The sequence below is a fragment of the Felis catus genome, chromosome C1 (assembly GCF_018350175.1).
Source record: "Felis catus isolate Fca126 chromosome C1, F.catus_Fca126_mat1.0, whole genome shotgun sequence".
Taxonomy (NCBI): Eukaryota; Metazoa; Chordata; class Mammalia; order Carnivora; family Felidae; genus Felis; species Felis catus.
Window position 1 is genome coordinate 3,735,941 of NC_058375.1, and position 19,731 is coordinate 3,755,671.

Consider the following 19,731-nt stretch of genomic DNA (forward strand, 5'->3'; position numbering starts at 1 on the left):
TCAGTCGTAACACCCCCAGTTATCTGGACACACGACACCCAACAGAAGGGCAGTTCCCAGACCCTGTGGAGCTGGGTGCAGCCACGTGACTAGGTTCTAGCCAAGCGGATTCCGGTGGACAGAAAAAGGCCCAGGGTGACCCCATCCTAATCCCTAGAAGCTATGACTAAGTGACCCGACATGCAAAAGGGGACTTTGTGGGTGGGATTAAGGAAAGGATCTTGAGACGGGACGGCCACCCTGGATTTTCATGGGGGGACCCAATGTAATCATAAGGGTCCTTGAAAGGGGGAGGCGGGGACCAGAACCAGAGGTCAGGCACCCCACCCGCCTCGGCCAGGTCCGAGCCGATTCCCCGGGAGGCCAGAGGCCCCAGGCCACCCCACTGCCCCTCAGCCATGTTGCCCTCAAGGTCAATACAGGCTTATGCCTGATGATGCCAGAGCCTCTGACAACAGTGAAAACAGCAGAAAGCACTCAAGAAAACCGCCAACAGAGAAAACCGGAGAAGGTTTAGTATTCCACCACAACTTAAAAAAAGATATGAAATAATACCAATATAAAACATTGCATAGCAAATCACGTTTGTACAAAATCCAGTAAGAAAACATAATTTTATCATTTAAGATGATTCATAAAATACACTTTGCTGAGAAGCAAATCAACATCATAAACAGTGACGATCTCCCGAGCACAGCAGAGAGACACGAGCCCCGCGCTTCTCGGCGCCGTGCCCTCGCTGAGGACGCCCGCGGGGCTCGCCGCGTGGCTGTCGCCGAAGTAAGAGCGGTCAGGAGCACGGCGCCCCCTCCACCCTCGGCCACGCTCACCAGTGGCCCCAGCAGGGCACGAGGGGAGGAGGGGCCAGAGCACGTGCGTCTGTCCCCGTGCTACGGCAGGAGGGCCGTGCCGGCCCCTCCAGCCACCACTTCACTGGTAGGTGACCTTCACGCAGAAGGCCTCTTCGTTTTTGTCTTCGTGGTCGTTGATGTAAATCAGAATCTCTTCCTCCCCGGCGCTCTGGCGAGATGCAAACCGCAGGCCGATGGTGTAGGTCTCTCCTCCCCCAACCTAGACGCACGCAGGTAAGCATCAAATCCTAGCCCCACCCCAGCCACTACTCTCTCTATTCCGGCAAGTTCTACATGCGCAACCCCAGGCTGACGGAGGATGTTAAGCTGAGGCTCCAGCCCCGGGTGCAGGGCGCGTGCGGGGCCCCCAGGCACCAGATGTTCCGAACTCCTTTCCCAGCGTCCCCGGCCACACCTGCTCTTCCCACGTCCCGGGGGACGCTTCCCGACTGAGGAAACACCCTCCCCTGGCCGCCAGGCTGCCAGCGCCGTACTTGCCTTGAAATACCCACAACGGAGGAAAGGCTAATTTGCAGGGCACTTACAGATGAAAGCGCTGATAAAGTGAGGGCAGGCTGGCCACCAGGACCCCCACAACGGTGCCCAGATAGGGGGGCCCCAGACACACAGGCAGAAGAGCTCAATGAGGGGTGTCCGCTCCCCCCACCCCAGTTCAGAACGGCTCTGCTCCCTCCCGGGCTCTCAAGACCGTCACTGGATAGAAATGCTCCTCAACGCGGTGCTCACCTCACACCGCAGGGTCCGAGGGGCCCCCACACAGCCCCCCCGCCCCCCGCCCGGCGTTGCGCACCTGGAAGGACTCCTCCCTGAACTGCAGCAGGTCCGGGCGGTCGCTGAGCAGGCGGTAGGTCCTCGGGGTGGGGTAGGGGTTGGTGTAGGTGATGCGCTTGTTGGCGCCCTTGCCTTCCCCTGCGGCCAGCGTGATCTCGAAGGCCTGTGGGGGCGAGGACAGTCACCCTTCCCGAGCCAGCTCAGCTCGTGCGGCCCAACTTAGGGCACGTCCACGAATACGACAGACGGGGGCTCACCGTACAGGAGCAGCCCCACCGCCACCCCCAGGCCACAGGCGACGGAGAAGGCAACCCCCGCCTGAGATCGGGTCGTAGGACCAGGTGACAGGTGATGAACCACCCATACCCTGTGGCCCAGCACATTGCCCCCTCCCCCACTGACCTTGGAAATGAGAGGAGGGCGGCACGAGAGGCACACGAGCCACGAGGCCACCAGCTGGTGGTAGTCCACATCGACCAGGTTAAGGTGGATGAACCGGGTCCCCGCCCTGCGGGGCGTCACGCCCACATGCAGGTCCTGCACCCCGCGAGGGGGCAGCACGAACACACCTCTGGGGTCAGTCTTCGAGAGCAGAAGAGAACCGGGTCAGGACACGGCCCCTCGCGCTGTGCAGACCAGGGCTTCCTGGACGCCCACGGCACAGGGAACAAAGGGAATCCGAAGGGAATCCCAAGGGAACCCCAGCCGTTCCGGGGTGGGGGGGCCCATGTGCCCTGCACGAGGTCAGCAGGGGCCCGAGGGACAATGCCAGCCTCGCCCTCGGCGTCACTGTGTGTCCACATCGCCACCCATGCGGGCAAGTGCCCCCGTTGTGTGACGGTCCCCTGAGCACCAGGGCTGCCCCGGCAGGGGAGACCTCAACGAGCTCCTCTCTCCACGCTGGCAAGAGGCAGGGAGTCCACACAGCCCCCGTGACCCGGATTCTAAATTAACTGCAGAGTCGCTTTTAGCATTTACCTTCCACCAATCCTAAATATCGGCCTTTGGGGTTTCTAGGTCACTCATCCAGGATGGCGTATCTACCAACCTGAATGAAGACGGCCAAGCCCCAAGCCTGTTCTCGGGACTCAGGCTGGCTGCAGCCAGTCCCCACGCCGTCCGTTCCCAGGGTGGGGTGAGGGTGAGGAGAGGCCAGAGAACACCCAGCGACCTACTGTCAGCTCCTGGGGGTGTGAGGTGAAAGCTCGCACTCTCCTAACCGCCTGTGTCCCCCGAAGGACAAGGGACAGGCGGGTCCGCTGGCCTGTGACGCAGGACACGTCCACACGCTGTAAGGAGTGGAGGTGGATCCGCCATATTTGGACAGGTGTCACCAGCCAGCGATCCCTGTGCGGGACGGAAGCACCAAGCGTGAGAGGGAAGCCAGGAGGAGGCCGACAAGGTGGCCAGGAGGACAGGGGCCAAGGGGACAGGGTGGAGCCCGGCCGCTGTCACGTTCACACCACTTGGACTCTCCACCACGACACCCTGCACGGATGACGACGCGGGCTTCTGCCAGAAATCAACAATCCCAAACCAGGGGGTCTGGGGCGAAGCGCATAACATGGAAGTGCATGTGGGCCTAGAGGCCACGCGGGCCTGAGCTCGAGGGCCCGATCCTAGCTGCCTGGGGCCACAGGACACGGACCCTTCCTGTGAGTGGGGCTCAGGAGCGCTGCCCCTTGTCCACACAGCCCGAGACGGGCCCTGAGCTCAGTTAGCCCTGCCCCAGTCCCGGACGTGCTATTCAAAAGCCCCCAGCCGGCCCCAGTTTTAAAGGGTCCTCAAGGGGTTGGGATAGGAGACTTCCGAAGAAAAGGTAAAGGAAAAGGGTCATTTCGACTGAGTGAGAGGAGCAGGAGGTGATGTGATCACCATCTCAGGCATCGAAGGACAATGGCCGCCACCTCCTGTCTCCTCTCGTTGGAACCAGGCACCGTTCTAGCGCAGAGAGCACCTTGGAGGGCTCTCTGTGCGTCCCCCAGGCTGCCGGTGCCTCTCTGAGCAGAGGGCGCCCTTTGTGAGGCTCCTGCCAGTCCTGGAGTCTCACCTCCCGTGACCAAAGACCCGACAACGACCCCCGTCAGGAGCTCAGGAAGGCTTGGGCCGGCCCTTCCAATGCCAAAGCCAGAAGTTTCTCACCCACGCCCGCCCCTCCAGACCTCCGGGGTTCAGGTTCTCGAACTTACGTGTAAACGAGGACAAAGAAGTCTTTGCTCTCTGGGCTCCGACCACTAGCCACCTTCAAGAACACGTCCCGTGGCTCCCCAGGGCCCTGCCGGACACGGGCACACCCTAAGGACACCGCCTGCCTGCCCACTCCAAGCCCAGCCCCCTGAGCCACACGAAGTGAAAACAGGCATGAACCAGGCTCCCTTCCCCCCAACAGGTGTTTAATTTTCAGTTTTAGTCAGAATTCGCTATCTTTTTCTATTGCCAAAAAGAAAATCATTAACTTCTCGATTTCATATTGAGTTCAATAATTATATTCTGCAGGAGACTTTATCCAGTTTCCTAACCAGTCATAATACAATTATTGCCATTATTCTTTACACAATGGCAATTAATAAGTGGTTTAATTACCACTCAATCTATTCACTCTGCTTCACGCCTTTTTTCTTTCATTTAAATTCAGATCATCAAAGAGCTGATCTCCTAGCAGAAGAGATGAGAATTCATGCATAAAGCTCCCACAAGGATGTCCAAATAGCCCTTGAGCACCTGAGAAAGACACCACTTAATGGAAACCTCACAATGAAGAGGCCGCAGGAGGTCAGGGGCTTGGACGACAGGAGGAGGGCTGGCTGGGAGATGGGCTAAGCGGGACTTACCACATTCTGGGTCTCACAAATGACGTTCGGGTCGCTACATCGGACATGGACCTGGGGCTCCTCGCCAGGTCTTCCCACAGGAGCACCTGGTGAGGGGGATCATCCAAACAAACATCTTGGGGAGCCCGGGTGGCTCGGTCGGTTGAGCGTCTGACTTCGGCTCAGGTCATGAACTCACAGCTCTGTGAGTTTGAGCCCGGCGTCGGGCTCTGTGCTGATGCCTCAGAGCCTGGAGCCTGCTGTGGATTCTGTGTCTCCCTCTCTCTGCCCCTAACCCACTCACATTCTGTCTCTGTCTCTCTCAAAAATGAATAAACACTAAAAAAAAAAAAATCTTTTCTAGACAGGCCTGGCCGGTCACAGGGGCTCAACAGATGCCCGCTGGGCGGTGGGCAGCGCCACCCTACCCCAGTCCCGCCTGCTGGGGCACCGGCACCTCCGCTGGGAGCCGCGGCCTGGGGGCCTTCTCCAAAGGGAGGGATCAAAGTAAAGGGGGGGGGGGCAAGGGGGAGACGACGGAACAAAGCTCCGTCGTGCTCTGAAGGCACCGGGCCAGAGCCACGCAAGTGAGTCGGGAGCGAGAGGCACGCGCATCCTCCCCGCAGAGCCCTCGGGGCCGAGGAGGCACCAGCAGCCGGCCAAGGACACGCCCCGACATCTCAGAGCACGCGGGAAGGTGGCCGTTTCAAAATCCAGAATCCAAAATTCAAAACGGCAGAATGTACGGACGGGTCACAGGTTGGAGTCCGAGCATCGGGGGATAACACGATGATGCCACTCGTGCCCCTCGGGGAAAGGCCCCTTCCCGTCCGTGGAGCCTGGCAGACGCGCGCCGCGGGGACAGCTGGGACCTGCCTGGGAGCGTGTGCCAGGGGGGCAGGCGGATGGCCTTCTTCAGGAAGGTGAGCTCCGGATGGTAGAAGCGGAAGACCTGGTCCGCCGCGGGGGGCTGGGTCTCCACGGTCACGCAGAGCACGGCGATGGGCTTGCCGCCGCCGCCCCGGAACACGACCTGCGGGAGCGGGTGGCGCCAGCGTCAGGACCTGCCCGCGGGCTCCGGAGAGCCGCACGCGCCACACCCCACGCCGGTCTGGTCTCCGCGGGCCGCTCGCCCCCGGGGGCGGGGGAGGGGCGGCCGCATCAGAAACGGGGCAGAGTCCGCGGCGACGTACGCCCACGCCGAAGGGGCGGCACCCGGCACGTGGCTGCACGCGGGCACGCCCCTGGGACACACGGGTCACGCGGGGCTGCCGCGACTGCCACTTCTCATCAGCCAGCCACGCCCCTCAAGCGCCGCTGACGAAGGTTTGCGGCCCAGCGTCAGCCTCATCCCCCTCCACCAGGCGTGCGCCCCGGGAAGGCGCTCGGGGGCCTGACGCTAGCGGAGGGCAGCGGAGCACGGGCTGTTGGATTCCGGGCGGTAAAAGGGGGCTGTACCTAAAGCAGAATGGCTACAAACATAAACTTCCTTTTAAAAAAAAGTTACCTAACTTCTCTATCCCAAAGAGGCACTGCTGTGGACGACTGACAGGTGTCTTCCTTCCCCGAGCCCTCCAGGCCCCTGAACGGGGGCAGGCAGGCAACCTTCCCACGTCCCCAGAGAGCCTGGACCTCCATTCAGACCCTCCACACGCGGGACAGACGTTCCGCGCGGGCCTGTTTGATCGTGGAATCCCTCAGATGTACACACATACGAAGCTGTCCGCGTAAAACTACGTTCAAGCCACAAATCGTAACAGGACGGCCACCAAGAGCCCACATCCCCGCGGGGACAGCCCCGCCATCCACACCGCCAGCCCCGCCCGAAGAAGCCGCCCTTCCAGACTCCAGGGGCGCCATCCTGGCTTTTCTTTGCCGGTTCCCCACCTTCGGCCCCTCCAGCAGAGCTGCGCGTGGTCGTGCCTTTTCGGACCTTCACCCGAAAGGTCTCCGTCCCTGTCTCACGCGTGCTCACCCGGCTGCGAGAGCAGCTCCCATGGGCCCATCATCTGTGCCCGGACCCTCTGGCCAGAACTGCACCCAACGCTGAGACTTCAAGCCAAACACCTCCACGCATGGATCCAGCTGCCTGTGCTCATCACACGCCAGGTCTCTGCCCCCCACTCTCGCGGCTGGGCCCCCCCACGCCAGGTCTCTGCTCCCCAGGCGGCTCCTGGAAGCACAGAGGACAGCCAGGCTCCGGAGAAGGGAAACTTCCGGTCAGCCTCACCCAACAGGAGCTCTCCCTACAGCGAGGCTTGGATCCAGAGTGCAACCGTCCACACCGCAGACCCTGAACGGCAGGATGGAGCCCTCCTCGAGACAAGTCTCAGGCTCACCACCCACGCTGAGCCCCCGAGTCAGGATTTCTGGCTTCTTCCCTCTGTTCCCTAGCACAAGTGGGGGCGAGTAGCCGCTTTCTGCCATTTCTGCCTCCTTGAAGGCTTCGGATTCTGGTTTTACCCTTCCAGTGACTTGGTAACATCAGGAGCTAGCCTAGTTAACGGTGCTTTGAAAGGGAGGGCGGTGTCCAGCGTCCAAGGCTGGCCACAGCCAAGAAGCAGCAAATATAAACCTGCGTTCACAATGAGACTCCAAAAACTGGGCCATCCCTGGAGGTTGCTAGGGCACAATTCATTATTTTGAAAACTGATAAATAAAATGAAAGAGTCCAACATGGACCCTGACTTTCTGGTGTAAAGTATCTTTCAGGCACAGGGCGCCTGGGGGGCTCAGTCGGTCGGGCGTCCGACTTCGGCTCAGGTCATGATCTCACGGTTCATGAGTTCGAGCCCCGCGTCAGGCTCTGTGCTGACAGCTCAGAGCCTGGAGCCTGCTTCAGATTCTGTGTCTCCCTCTCTCTCTGCCCCTCACCCACTCACACTGTCTCTCCGTCCCTCTCTCTCTCTCTCTCTCTCTCTGTCAAAAATAAACATTTTTTTTTAATTTAAAAAAAAAAGACGACATTTCAGGGCAACTACACTGCTGGTGGGAAATGCTTATTTCCGGCAGAATCACAGCAAACAAGCACAGGGAGAAGGAGAAAAGTTGAACCTCCCCGTTTTCCACCCTGAGAATGAGCGTGGGCAATGAGTCCGAGGTGGACAGCAGAGGCAGGGCAGGGGATCATTGGCCCGGACTCACACAGACCAGAGACAGGCAAGCACAGAGTGGACCGTTGGCGGCACAGCAGGGACAGTGGCACCGTCCTCACGTGTCAGGCACACAGACTGAGGCAATCGTGGGTGAACTCCTAAGATTTCTGGGGTTTGCTTTCAAACTCCAAATTCACGTAAGGAAAAGGTATCAGCCTCTCGGGTTTCATCGACAGCCCTAATAAAGCGCTGACGTATTCCTTAAACAAGGCAAAGCTGTGCCTCCACGTCTAGGTAAAATACAGCCATTTGCACTGGTGATGGGGCCGTGGGCACCAGCTGCCACCACGGTGAGACGGGGACACAGGCCTGCCATTGGGAGCTGGCTCCTCATCTGGGACTCACTGGAATCCTCTGTCCTCGGCAGCGATGGGGCAAAACCTTGTCGCTTCTGTTTTTACTTTCAAACTACTTCAAACGGGCATTTGTCTCCCCCAGAAAAGCTTCAGAAACTCCTAACAACAAGCGTCCCAAGCTCTCACTGAGAACATTCTGAAGGCAGGCAGCTGTGTGTGCAAACACGCTTCCCTTAGAGGCGGCAGGAGGATCCCCAGAAGTAGCCCTCCCCCACCCCCTGCACTGACTCTAGGGGAGGCGGGAACGCCGCGGACGAGGGTCACGGGGCCCGTCTGACCCCCGTGTGTGGTGGCCGCATGCTGGGACAGCTGCACTTGCAGGGCCGTGGGGTGGCACACACAAACCAAGAGCTGCAAGGTGCCAAGCGGCCAGGGAGACGCTTCCACCCCAGATGCCCACCCGGAGGCTGTACCGGTATCGGCTGAAGCTGCCACCGCCCCGTCAGGACACGAAAGTCCACCTCTGGGGGCCCTGCCCCGCCACCACCCTCCCTGGCAGCAGGGGTAGGGAAGGGCCGAGGCCGGGACCCAGCGGCCGAGTAACAGAAATCGTGAACACCTCACCGGGTCAGCTCAGAGGACACCTGGCTCTCACCGCAAGACCCTGCGAATGTCGGGGACCAGAGGCCTCCCGCCCCCTTACCTTGGCGTGCTTGGTCGGCGTTGCACTGCGCTTCTGGGGCGATCCGGGGTCCGTGCCCTTCTCAGAGCTCGGCTCAGCAGGGGCCTATGAGACACCAATGGGCGCCAGTGAGTCACGGGATGGGAGTCGGAGGTTGACAGGCACTGTAGAAACAGCTGTCCCCTTGGGGCCCCTGTGCACGGTGTCCTTTGCTCTCACGATAACCATCCAGGCGGCCGCTGTCACAAACCAGCCTCGCTACCCCAAAGAGGAAGCAGGAGCTGCCACGAGCCGTGCAGGCCACCAGACACGTGACCCCGCTCTGCCTGAAGCCAAAGGCCTGATCTTCACTGTCCCTACGACCTCTTGTCCCAAAAGTGCACCCAAAGAGCCTGCATAGGGATCTGTGTGCCTCCGAGAGTCCCTCAGGCCCCTTTAAGTGAGGAGCCCTGTCCTACAGAACTGACCTCAAAAGTCAGTAAAATGGACGAACCGCGCACCTCGCGCCCCCCGCCCCCCATCACACGGGCACGTAGAGCTCACGTCCCTCGATGGAAACCCCCACGCCCACATTTCCCGCAGCAGCGCACACGCCACGGAAGACGTGGGCAAACAGCATTAACTAGAGAACACAAAGTGCTGGGAACTTTCAACCCGTTCGCTCTTCTGAGGGAAGGGGGCGGTTCTGTGCCCACGCGGATAAGAGCATTCAGAGGGGACGGGCCGGCCCTTCCCGAGGCCCGCCGTGGACACGCACGCGCAGGGGCCGGTGGAGCGGGTGACACCCGAAGGCTAATCGGCCTGCAGCACGGAGGGACAGGCAGAAACGGGCCACCGCTACTCAGCCTGGCGCGATTCCCCCGCATGCCTGTCCAGCCCGGCCGGCCCTGGAAGGGCGGCCTCCCCACCTGCCCCACGGAGAAGGTCTGGTATTTGAAGGGGATGTGGGCGGTCTCCCGGGGGCGCAGGAAGAGCTGTGGGGCGAGGCCGCCCCGCAGACAGAACATGTCCTCTTCCACCGGCGTGTGCAGCTTGGCCGCTTCTTTGAAGAACCTCCACTCCCGACTGTCCGAGATGATGCTAGAAGGTGGGGGAGATGCGCTGCTGAGGCAGAAACGTGCTTCCTGGCGAGTCCCCTGCCCGCCCGCTCAGAGATGGCACCGGGGACGGAGGACCCCGTCGGGGCCGCCGCTCACACGCACCTCAGCTCAGGGCTGTCCACCTCGATGGTCACCGTGTGCTGCGTGTTGTGGGGATTCCGAAGGGCGAACTCGAAGAACTCGGCGGTGCCCAGCGTGACGTGCACGGTGTGCTTCGTGGTGATGGCCAGGCTCAGCGCGCTGGTGATGCTCTCCGCCTTTGTGCGCTCCCGATAGGCGGCAATGACCTGCAGGTCGCGTGCGTGCTGTGCGCGGACGCTCTGCTGAGCCTGCGGGGACACGGGTGCCCAACCGGGCCACAGTCCTGGCCTCACTCTCCCGCTCAAGGACTATGTGGCCACCTCCCCCCCTCCCGCCCCAAATACCAAATTTCTTCTGGAATCACCACCACCCCCCTCCTCAGCCACCTGGGTTGGATGGGACTGGCCCGCCCCAGCTCCAGAGGACAGAGAACAACGGGTCTACGCAGCACTCCAGGCTCCTCGGTGCCCTGTCGAGGTCAACCCCCGGGGAGGCAGGGTCTGCCCTGCGTGTTCCCAAGACACCACAACCGCCCGTGAGGCCAACTCCCCCCAGGGCCTCGAGGCTGGCGTCTGGACGTAGTGGGGAGTTGAGTAGAAGCAGAGGTTGTCAACAGAAGAGGAAAGAACAGCCTCAGAACGAAGACGGGACAGGCTGGCTGCGCAGGTCTCCAGCGTGGCAGCAGGAGCCTACTCTGCGAGCAGGGGCCCGAATGACCTGAGCTGGGCCAGAGTCCAGACAGTGGGCACGCTGCCTCAGTGGGGCTCAGCCACGGGTCCCTCATCCACCTCCTCCCTCGATGCCCTGACTCCTTGGGCTTGGCCAAAACGGGGTGTTCTAGAGGCCAGAGGCCGGCCTGCATCTTTTGTGTGACTTACTAAGGAGTGAGGCCCGTGGAGGCTGCCCCACAAGATCTAAGACCTAGAAGGGGACCCCCACACACTGGGGACGCCCCGTGCTGAGAACCTCTGAACACCAGGGAGGCCCAGATTGAGATGGCAGGGCCGCTTGGACGCCTGTGGACTTCACCTCAAGAGGTAAGGACAAAATTTGGTGTAAATTATTTGGATATTGACTTTCCAACATCCTTTGCCCCCCGCCCCTGGCAAGGGGAGCCTTCCATTTCTCCCTGTGGATCTAGAAACAGGAGGGGGGTTGTGTCCACACTGGAGGCTTCCCTACATGGACACCGATGATTAGCGCTTCTTCACAGAGTATGGGGCAGCACAGCCAGACAAAATTTAGGCCGAGAAACAGAACACAGAGCGGCTTTCCAACCAAATTGAGGCAGTGCACTATTCTGACCCACTCCCAAGTTGTGGGGACAAAATCTGAACTGCCCCCCAGTGGATGACACACGGCAGGCTCGAGGGGAGAGGCCGGGGCAGGGCACCACGACATCACTGCCTGGTTTAGCACAGACCACACGGTGAAAGGCCACAGGCAGAGTCGGCATGACCCTGCGGGTCGTGAGGAGGGCTGCTCGCCGGTGGCGCGCCCTTCCATGCGTACCACAGAGGCGGCTATTACCAGGCGGCCTGGACCTCCCTCCACCCCACTCACACGGGCGACTTCTCTGACAGAAAGTTCTGGGGTAGGAGCCAGGCAGCCACAGCCCTGCCCTCCCTTGCCTCTTCCTCTTGGGACCCGCCTGCCTGGACACAGCATCAGGTGCTCACTCTGGTCCTCGCCTGCGGTGCGGGGTGGCGGGGAGAAGGTGCCGCCGTATGGCCTTGCCCGGGCGGCTCGGGTCTGGCCTTAGCTCCATACTCCGTGGCTAGAGCACTGTGCCAAGTCTCCAGGATCCGCTTTACGGTCACTAGAGTCATCAGTACCAGAGGTGACACTGTGGTCTCCTTCTGCCATACTCCTGACTTCTCAATTCAAGATCCAGGCGGGCAAAGGGTGAGGACACTTACCGGATCCCTCGGGTCCCAACAGGCAGCAGAGCCCCTCCCTGCATGTCCCAGTGACCAGGTCAAGGGCGAGCGCGTTACCCTGCTCTGGTTGGGCAGCTCTCCTCCGTGGCACTTGGCACAGGATGGCCACGTGAAATGGGGGTAGTGCTGCCAGATGGCTACCGTGAGGGACGATCCGGGGGCTGCGGGAGCGGGAAGAGGCGGGGGCGGGTCCCAGGGGCTGACAGCAGCAACCTAGGACCGCCTGGCAACACCAGGCTCAGAGTGCTGGGCACCTGCTCAAACACGAAACAGCCGGTCTGGAGCCCAGGCGGAGGGCCCTGGGGACCCCACTGCTGCACAGACCTGCGTGCGCTGGGCTTTGTCACTGCCGCCTCAGAGGACCCTCCCCCCACACACACACACACACAAGGAGACAGCCTGCCAGCCCTCCTCCCCAGGCTCAGGGGGCGGAGAAGGGGCATTTGTGGAGAAGGCGCCCAGACCGAGGTCTTCCCGCAGCCTGGGACTCGCACACAGCACACAGCAGCTGAGGCTGACCGACCCCAGAAGGCAGGGCCGGCCACTGCCCCGGGCACCGGACACAGATGAAGGGGGGCCACCCGCAGGTGGAGGCAGTGACTGTCCCAAGCAACAGCCAGGACGCGAACACGGGCATCTGGCCTCTCTCCACGCTCTCCCACTGGCCCAAGAAGCCCCCAGGCCATCAGCATCCCTCGAGTCTGTCACGACTGCCGGGGAAGAACACCACACCCAGCGCTATTCTCCGCCTCCCGAGGTGCAGCCTCCGGGGCCCAAGACCACCAGGCGGCATGAACCCGTCAGGCACCAAGGACCAGGCCAGGGGCTCAGCGCCTCTGCCGTGACAGCCTCTCCAGTTCCAGCGCTCCTCGCCCAGAGGACGGCGGATGCCCTGAGCTCCTACCCTCTCTCCCGGAGACGGTTCTAGATGCGAGGGAAAGTGCCGCGTACCCGACAAGCCAAGTCACTCTCAAGATCATGAGAATTTCCTCATACTTAGAAATCCAATTACTTCCAAATTCACTGCTGTATTCAGAATAAGGGCTCCGAGCTGCTGAATCTCTACCAGAACGTGTCAAATAGGAGACGCTTCCCCCGCCCCCGATATAAGAAGAACAACGACACCAGCGCCGACTCTGGCAGCTGCCTCACTGAGCACGTGCAGTGCGCCAGGCCCACCGCCCTCCGGGGCAGGGCTGCTGGAGAGCCCAGGTGGCTACCGACAGAGCCAAGGGGCCTCGGAGCCACCAGGCCCCTCAGCAGCCGCCGTAGGGGAGGAGGCCCATCCAGACCCCAGCCCCGCCAGCTCACTCCGGGCCTCTCCTCTCCCACCACACTCTACATCTTGCTCGCTGAGCTGTCTGCGCCTCTCTCCCTACAGCCCCCGCCTGAGGGCGGGGAGCCCTCTTCCCCAGCTTCTGGGAGCACCAAGGGCCGAGCAGGCTTTGCCCCTGGAGAAGACACATCTCTCCAGACACCTGCCTGCCTTGCTGTAGACGGTGACCCTCAAACATCTTTCTCGAGATCCCTGCGGCTTCTTGATTCCAGAAACCCTTCAGGTACAACCACCCTCCTGTCACTTTGGTGACGCACAATTTTACACCAGGCTCTTCTTGAGATTTTTAGCCCAAAGTGGGAAGTTTTCTGGTCGGGATGACCAGTTGATTTGCACTGACAGCCCAAGACACGGGAACCGTTCGCAGCTCTGACCCCAAACCTGGGGGACCCTCAGGATCCCCCGCGGAGCTTCCGAAGAGCCCCGGTTCCCAGGACCCCCGGCCCGACTGGACACAGGATTTGCAGGCGTGCCGCCCAGGAATCGGCTTCTGTCAAAGCTCTCCAGGTAATTCTGGCTTGAAAACCTCCCTTGATGGCTGAGAGGGGCATCTCCCCTACATTCTACAAGTAGGATTTGGGAGGGAGAGAGAGAACCACGCAGGGGAGAGGGGACAAAGGACAAGGCTGCTTTCGCTCATAATGACTTTGCCCCCCACCCCCTACCCTACACGGGGACACCCCGGGGGCAGCGGGGGACGGACGAAGCCCTCACCAGCATGCTGGCCCCCCAGCAGCTGAGCTCTCCTCGGGACTCCTGAAGGCGCACGGACCTCATCCGCTCCAGCTTGCGCCTGCGGACGGCGTCCCCCTCGCGGCCGGCGCCCTGGGGCCCTTTGCTCCTGCGCTGCGTGGGCACAAACAGCATGGCGGCCAACTCACAGTCCACATCAGCCAGCTTCTGTGCTTGGACCACGTTTTTTACTGCTGGAAGGTTCAAGAGGGAGCAAGAAGTTAAAGTGTAGAGTTTACGTTCTTTAAGCAGACCCGGCAACGGGCCTCCAGCCACCTCACCCAGGGAGGGAGCCCAGCGATACAGATGAAGATGGTAATCCTATAACCTGGTCTCCACGGTGTCCCTCCCTGCCTCCCTCCCTTTACTAGCCTTTCAAATGAAGGAACTGATCTTGGTCCTTACCGACAAATTAATACACTATTAGATGATTTTCCAGAGGAGTAAAAGATCAGCGTTCTAGAAGATGATGCTCCCTGGATTCTCAAGGGCTGCCGACACCCTCACCCAGGACATCCACCACTCTGCGCTCTCAGGTCCTCAGACCCACCTGTGAGCTCCCATCAGGAATCAGGGGCTCTGAGGAGTTGCCCACTTGGACTGAAGCCCCAGGCGGCTCAGGAGTGGGTGGGGCTCAGACCAGACCCGGCTCTAGAGCTCATGCCCTTGACTCTGCACCTGGCTGCCTCTAGACAGCCAGGCCCCCAGGGCACTGACTCCTTTGGGGGCCTCTGCTCAAACCACGGATGTACACGAAAGCCATGTTCGCAGACAAATGGAAGCCGAAATAGGCCAGGCACCAGCAGGAGCCTGAGGGCGCTGCACTCCCTCAGGTGACAAAGCCACATGTGGCTCACACCAGGTCACAAGCTGACACACGAGGTTCCCGGACCACCACTCAGCTGGCGCAGGTGGGCAGATGAGAAGGAGCACCCAGCTTAGGACTGGGCCCTCCCTGACTCCTGGGACCAGCAGACCCCACAGGAAGTGAGTGTCTATTTTAAAGGTGTTTAGCTGCTTTTCAGACGCCATGAGTTGGTTTAGACTAGTAAAATGTCCACCCCAAAACAATGTTTCTCACATCTGCGGTACAGGCATGTGTGGGGGGCGACCCCACCCGGGCAGGGTTGGAGCGGCCTGAGGCCCACAGTCCCAAGGGGAGGAAACGGGCAAGAGACAAGCAAGGCTGGGGGTTAATCCACGGGCTCACGTGTCAGACTGCGTCACCCAGTCCCGAAGAAACCAGAAATGGGATTCCAGCACTGCAGAGAGCCTAGAAGCACTTCCTCAAACCCTGCACAACGTCCCGCTTCCCGAGCCTTGCCCGGTGGGGGAAGACAGGCTGTCCGATGAAGCGCCCCGTCCTCTGGCTTTGATCAAACAGGCCCCGGGTCGGGAACCAATGACTCCAGAGACTCTCAATTCGCTCAACAAACCCTCACCAGTCACAGCTGCCTGCGCTGTCTGGCAGAGCCCCTGACCTGCTGGGTCCCGAGGCCGTGCCTTTCACACATACTCCTAGCCTGTTCTTGGACCGGCCAGGGATGGAGAAATACCAGCCCCTAAGTGGGAAGTCTGGATCCCCACCCAAGTTCACCACCCTTACCCACTCAACGGGCTACATCACAAGACCTCCTCTGCCTCGGTTTCTTCAACACTACAACCAGGAAGCCTGGAACGCCTCTCAGCCTGACTGACTGGATCACAGCTCTCAGACCCCTCTGAGCATCTGGAGCCCTGGGGCCCCTCTCCCAGGAGAGCGTACGAACACCCACGAAGTCTTGGCTGGAGTTTCAGGGAGCTCGTGGGGTCCCAGAGGCCTCGAGGAGCGGGGGCTTCTTCCTGGGGTACGAGTTCAAGGCCAACAGCATCAGAGGACCGTCCACACGGGAAGCGCAGGGCAGTTGTGAATCCACACCCGGTGGCCTACAACATGGGGACACTGCCCGGAGGGCGCACCCCGCTTTTCGTCCCACCGACACCTACTTTGCTTCCAGGTCTGCGGGTTATCTAAGGGGACGGAAAACCCTGGACGCTCCCTGCTATGAACAACATTCTCAGCAAGTGCAGCCTTACTCCCAGGCTCCGTAATGCTTTATTCCTCTCCCCGATGTGGGGTTTTCAAATTTGCTTTTTAAAACTCAGTGTCTGTGCATCCTGACCTTTTCTTCGTTTCCTCTTCCCCTGCAGATGGGCAGCTATCCAAAAACACATGCTACTCGCAGGATTGGAATCTGTCTACAGAACAGCGCAGACAGCCTCCACAGAGCACGGTCTCCAGCGTGCTGGGCGCTGGGGCGGCCTGTCGGCCACTCAGGCAGGCGCTGAGCTGGACACGACGGCCACGGCGCTGCCCCAGATCCAGAGGGACGGCAAAGCCCCACCCAGGCCCACACGTGCACCTGCGCGCATGCACGCACACACACAGCCCTCACTCCACCCCACCCCCACACCAATCTCACGTGCAAGTGACCCAGCTGCCCCCGCCCACTCCCCACTCACGTCTCGGCGCCCCGCGCCTGAGCAGGCTGCCTCCCTCGAAGTGGCCGGTTCTGTCATTTGAGATGACCCGTGACCTGGAGGGTGGCAACGTGCTGGAATCCCTTACTCTCTGCTCACACACGTGACCTAAATGAAGTCATACAGAGAAAGACAGATATCATATGTTTTCACTCCTATGTGGATCCTGAGAAACTTCAGAGAAGACCATGGGGGAGGGGAAGGGGGGAAAAAAGTTAGAGAGGGAGGGAGCCAAACCATAAGAGACTCTTGAGGACTGAGAACAAACTAAGGGTAGATGGGGGGTGGGGGAGAGGGGAAAGTGGGTGATGGGCATGGAGGAGGGCACCTGCTGGGATGAACACCGGGTGTTGTATGGAAACCAATTTGACAATAAATTTCATAAAAAAAAAAAAAAAAAAAAAAACACCCCAGCATAAGGTATTAACAGTGAAAAGGAGTCTGATGAGACACATCAATATTCCCTGCAGGAAGTTCTGGTTTGCAAAGGGCCTGTCCGCACCCCCAGCCTGCTAACACCGCAAAATGGCACGCTGGGTCCTGAATCTGCTTGGTGGTCGAGACGCGTCCGCTTCCCCACAGCGAGCTCAAGCTGCAGGTACTCAGGGCGCCTGCTCAGACTCAGGTCGTGATCTCCCCAGCAGCCCCGTGATGTGGGACGGCTGTCACACCCCGGCGCCAGCCTTTCCGATGTCACCCTGCTCAAGGAAGGCCTCTGTGCACGTCCGCAAAACTCTGACAACACGCTGAAGGTAAAAGAGCCTCCACAAGCTAGAATCTTCTGGAGCTGTTCCCATAAAGAAGCCTCAGACAGAAGCATGAGCTTCAGAGGGATGGGGCACGAGCCCAGAGGCATAGGGCACCGCACAGCTGCCCAGGCTGCTAATTGGCCGATGTCTGCGAGGCCCGGGGACAAGGAGTGTTTGCCTGCAGAAACATCTCTCCCGGGAGGGAGGACGGAGCCTCGGTGCCCGGACACGACTCCCACCGCAAGGAGGCAGAGCACAGCTGATGATGTCAGATTTCCAACGAAACACTCGTGCGGCTGGCTTCCCTGAATCCCACTGGCCGGGGCGGAACACCTGCAGGTGTGGGGCGTCCTGGCGATCTCTCTGGGAGTGCCCCCTCCTCGCCTCCACTCTGCCCAGGGGAGGACAGGACAGAGTGGCTTCCCGGCTCCACTCTGCCCTCCTCTGCCTCTGTTCTGCCAGAGGCGGCCGCTCTCAAGGGCGAGCCCGGCGCCGGGCACACGAGCACGCCCGTGACCACGGTGTGAGCAGGTCCTCAGCAGTGGTGACAAAAGTGACATTTTCATCTCCAGCTGCCTGACAGAGGGTCTCCCTCTCGACGGGTTCGGAGCTGAGGCTGGGGAGGAAACGCCTGTCCTTCAAGGCAGGTCACGTGGTCTCTGCCGGCCACCAATGGGGCCACCGCTGCAGCCGCCCCTGCAGACCCCAGGGATTAGCAGCTGGACCCTGCAAGCGCAGCCGGGGTCCCCAAAGATGTGGGTGTGACAGCAGACCACTCTCAGGAGGCCAGCGAGGACAAAGGCTCTAACCTGGGCGTGGAGGAAAATGCTTGATTCAAAAATGACAGATCACCAGCTCTGGCCAAATCAAGGAGTGACTCACTCGGGGTGGTTGAGAGGCCGGCGATAAAAGGTAAGCAGGGTCCTCCCCTCTGGGGACTTTCGTCCTTCTCGTTTGCAAATTCTTCAGTCGTCTTGAGCGTCTTGTGAGCATCCCAAACCAGACTGGCCTTCCCCCCAGCCTTCCTGCGACAGGAGCCGCTCCTGGTCACCCCCCCTACTGCCCACAGGTGCTCACAGCTCCACAAGCAGCCCCGGCAGGCGCAAGTGACACGTCCGCGGCCTCCCACGCCCCATCAGGGAGACCACCGCCTGGGGCAGGGGCGGAGCCTCCTCTGACACAGCACCTCACTTCAGGCCTGGGGAGCGAGGGGTCAAGCCACCTGCCCACAGCAGGCAGAGAGCAGTCCCGGAGCCCAGGCGCCGCCCGCCGGGTGCACGCCAAGTCACTGTGACACGCCGGAAAGCAGGATTGCCTCCTCTGCAGCAGGCCCCTCACTCGTCCGGCCACTAAGGCGGCCGCTAAGGTGACAATCCCACTCGTGCCGGCCCTGTGTCCTGAGAACGCGCTTCTGGAGCCCCGAATGTTCTCCGTCTCTGCTCTGCTGGGAAGCTGAGAACTTGCCCACAGGGGTCCACCCACCGCCCACCCTCTGCGACAGACGCTGTGAGTCTCCTGCCAAACACACTCCTCTCATCTCCCGGGGGTCTGTTTACCCCAGTGTCACAGGCTCGTGATGCTTGTCCCCAAGAACAGAACCTGGTGTCAACATCCCTTTGCTGGGATCGGCGGCTGCTGACGCCTCAGGACTGCTTTGTCCCCTCAAGTCCAAGAGGAACAGAAGTCGAGGCAAGACGGGCCCCCCGCTTGCTCTCCACCCGTTCGTGAATCTCTCACCACCAGGCCAGGTCACCGTGGCCAGTGCTGGTCGAACACCCCCACAAGGCAGAAACAGCAGTGTCCCCAAGAAGCCCCGGGGCCCCTAGGGAGACAGATGGGCAGGGACACACAGCCTGGTCAAGCAGGGCCAAGCTCCCGCTCCCAGGAGCACAAGCCCCAAGTCTGACCCTCAACGCCCTGGTGCCAGCCAGCCACAGGTGCCCAGTTCCTGCCGCCAGCTGGGGCTCCTGGCTCTCAGCGCGGTTTCTTCCTGGTGAGGAGGGCGGCGTGGGGCCAGAGGGTCTCGCAAGCTCCCCACCCCACCCCGAGGACCCGCTCTGTCAGTCACCTGGCAGTGGATTCACGCCACTCCTGAGCGAAGCTGGGAACCGTCTGTGACCCTCCCTGAAGCACAGGCCAGGCGGCCTTCACCGCAGTCTTGCTGAAACGCGCAGACTGGTGACAACTCCACTGGGAGGGGCGCACGGAAACCCGGGGAGCACACGCAGGGCGGGGTCTGGTGCAGACAGCTCGCAGGGGCGGCTGGCGTCCTTGGAGCCCCGCCTCTCAGGAGGAGGGACGACGGTCACCAGAGCGTGCGGGCGGGACCAGCAGGACCACATGATCACCTCTGGACGGACAAGGACCTTCCCTGAGCTCCACCATTTCCTCTGACGGTATCTGTGCTCACATCGGTGATTCATGCGGAAGCGGGAAAATAAACCGGATAAGATGAACGTACACGTGCTTCCTCAAGGCCCGGACGCAGCGAAGACACAGGCCTCCTCTGGGCACGGTCCGCGATCTCAAACTGCTGCGGGTTTTCTTTCCCTTCAGGGAGACTGGGTTAAGCTGCGGACCCACATGTTTGCTGTGGGAGCAGAAACGGCCTCCAAGCGGGCAGGGCTCCCGATGCGGCGGCCGCAGAGCATGTCACCGCTGTCCGGCCCCAAGTCCAGGCTCTCTGT

At 60.9% G+C, this 19,731-nt stretch overlaps 1 protein-coding gene across 12 annotated transcripts in view; it reads right to left on the minus strand.

Moving 5' to 3' along the window:
• Positions 1–493: 493 nt before the first annotated feature.
• Positions 494–19,731, minus strand: part of NPHP4 (nephrocystin 4) — a 109,731-nt gene continuing 90,493 nt past the window's right edge. For 10 of the 12 annotated variants that reach the window (XM_045035002.1, XM_045034998.1, XM_045035001.1 and 7 more), the window contains 12 exons: positions 16,278–16,403; positions 13,758–13,969; positions 9,789–10,015; positions 9,495–9,666; positions 8,608–8,691; positions 5,330–5,486; positions 4,475–4,560; positions 3,833–3,918; positions 2,819–2,990; positions 2,046–2,225; positions 1,663–1,806; positions 494–1,071 (listed from right to left, as the gene is read on the minus strand). In XM_045035002.1, coding sequence (XP_044890937.1) covers positions 931–1,071; positions 1,663–1,806; positions 2,046–2,225; positions 2,819–2,990; positions 3,833–3,918; positions 4,475–4,560; positions 5,330–5,486; positions 8,608–8,691; positions 9,495–9,666; positions 9,789–10,015; positions 13,758–13,969; positions 16,278–16,403 — 1,787 coding nt within the window. In that variant the 3' untranslated portion in view covers positions 494–930. Of the gene's footprint in view, positions 1,072–1,662; positions 1,807–2,045; positions 2,226–2,818; positions 2,991–3,832; positions 3,919–4,474; positions 4,561–5,329; positions 5,487–8,607; positions 9,667–9,788; positions 10,016–13,757; positions 13,970–16,277; positions 16,404–19,731 lie in introns of those variants that run through there. The other 2 variants (XM_045034996.1, XR_006583869.1) reach the window with 2 other exon arrangements.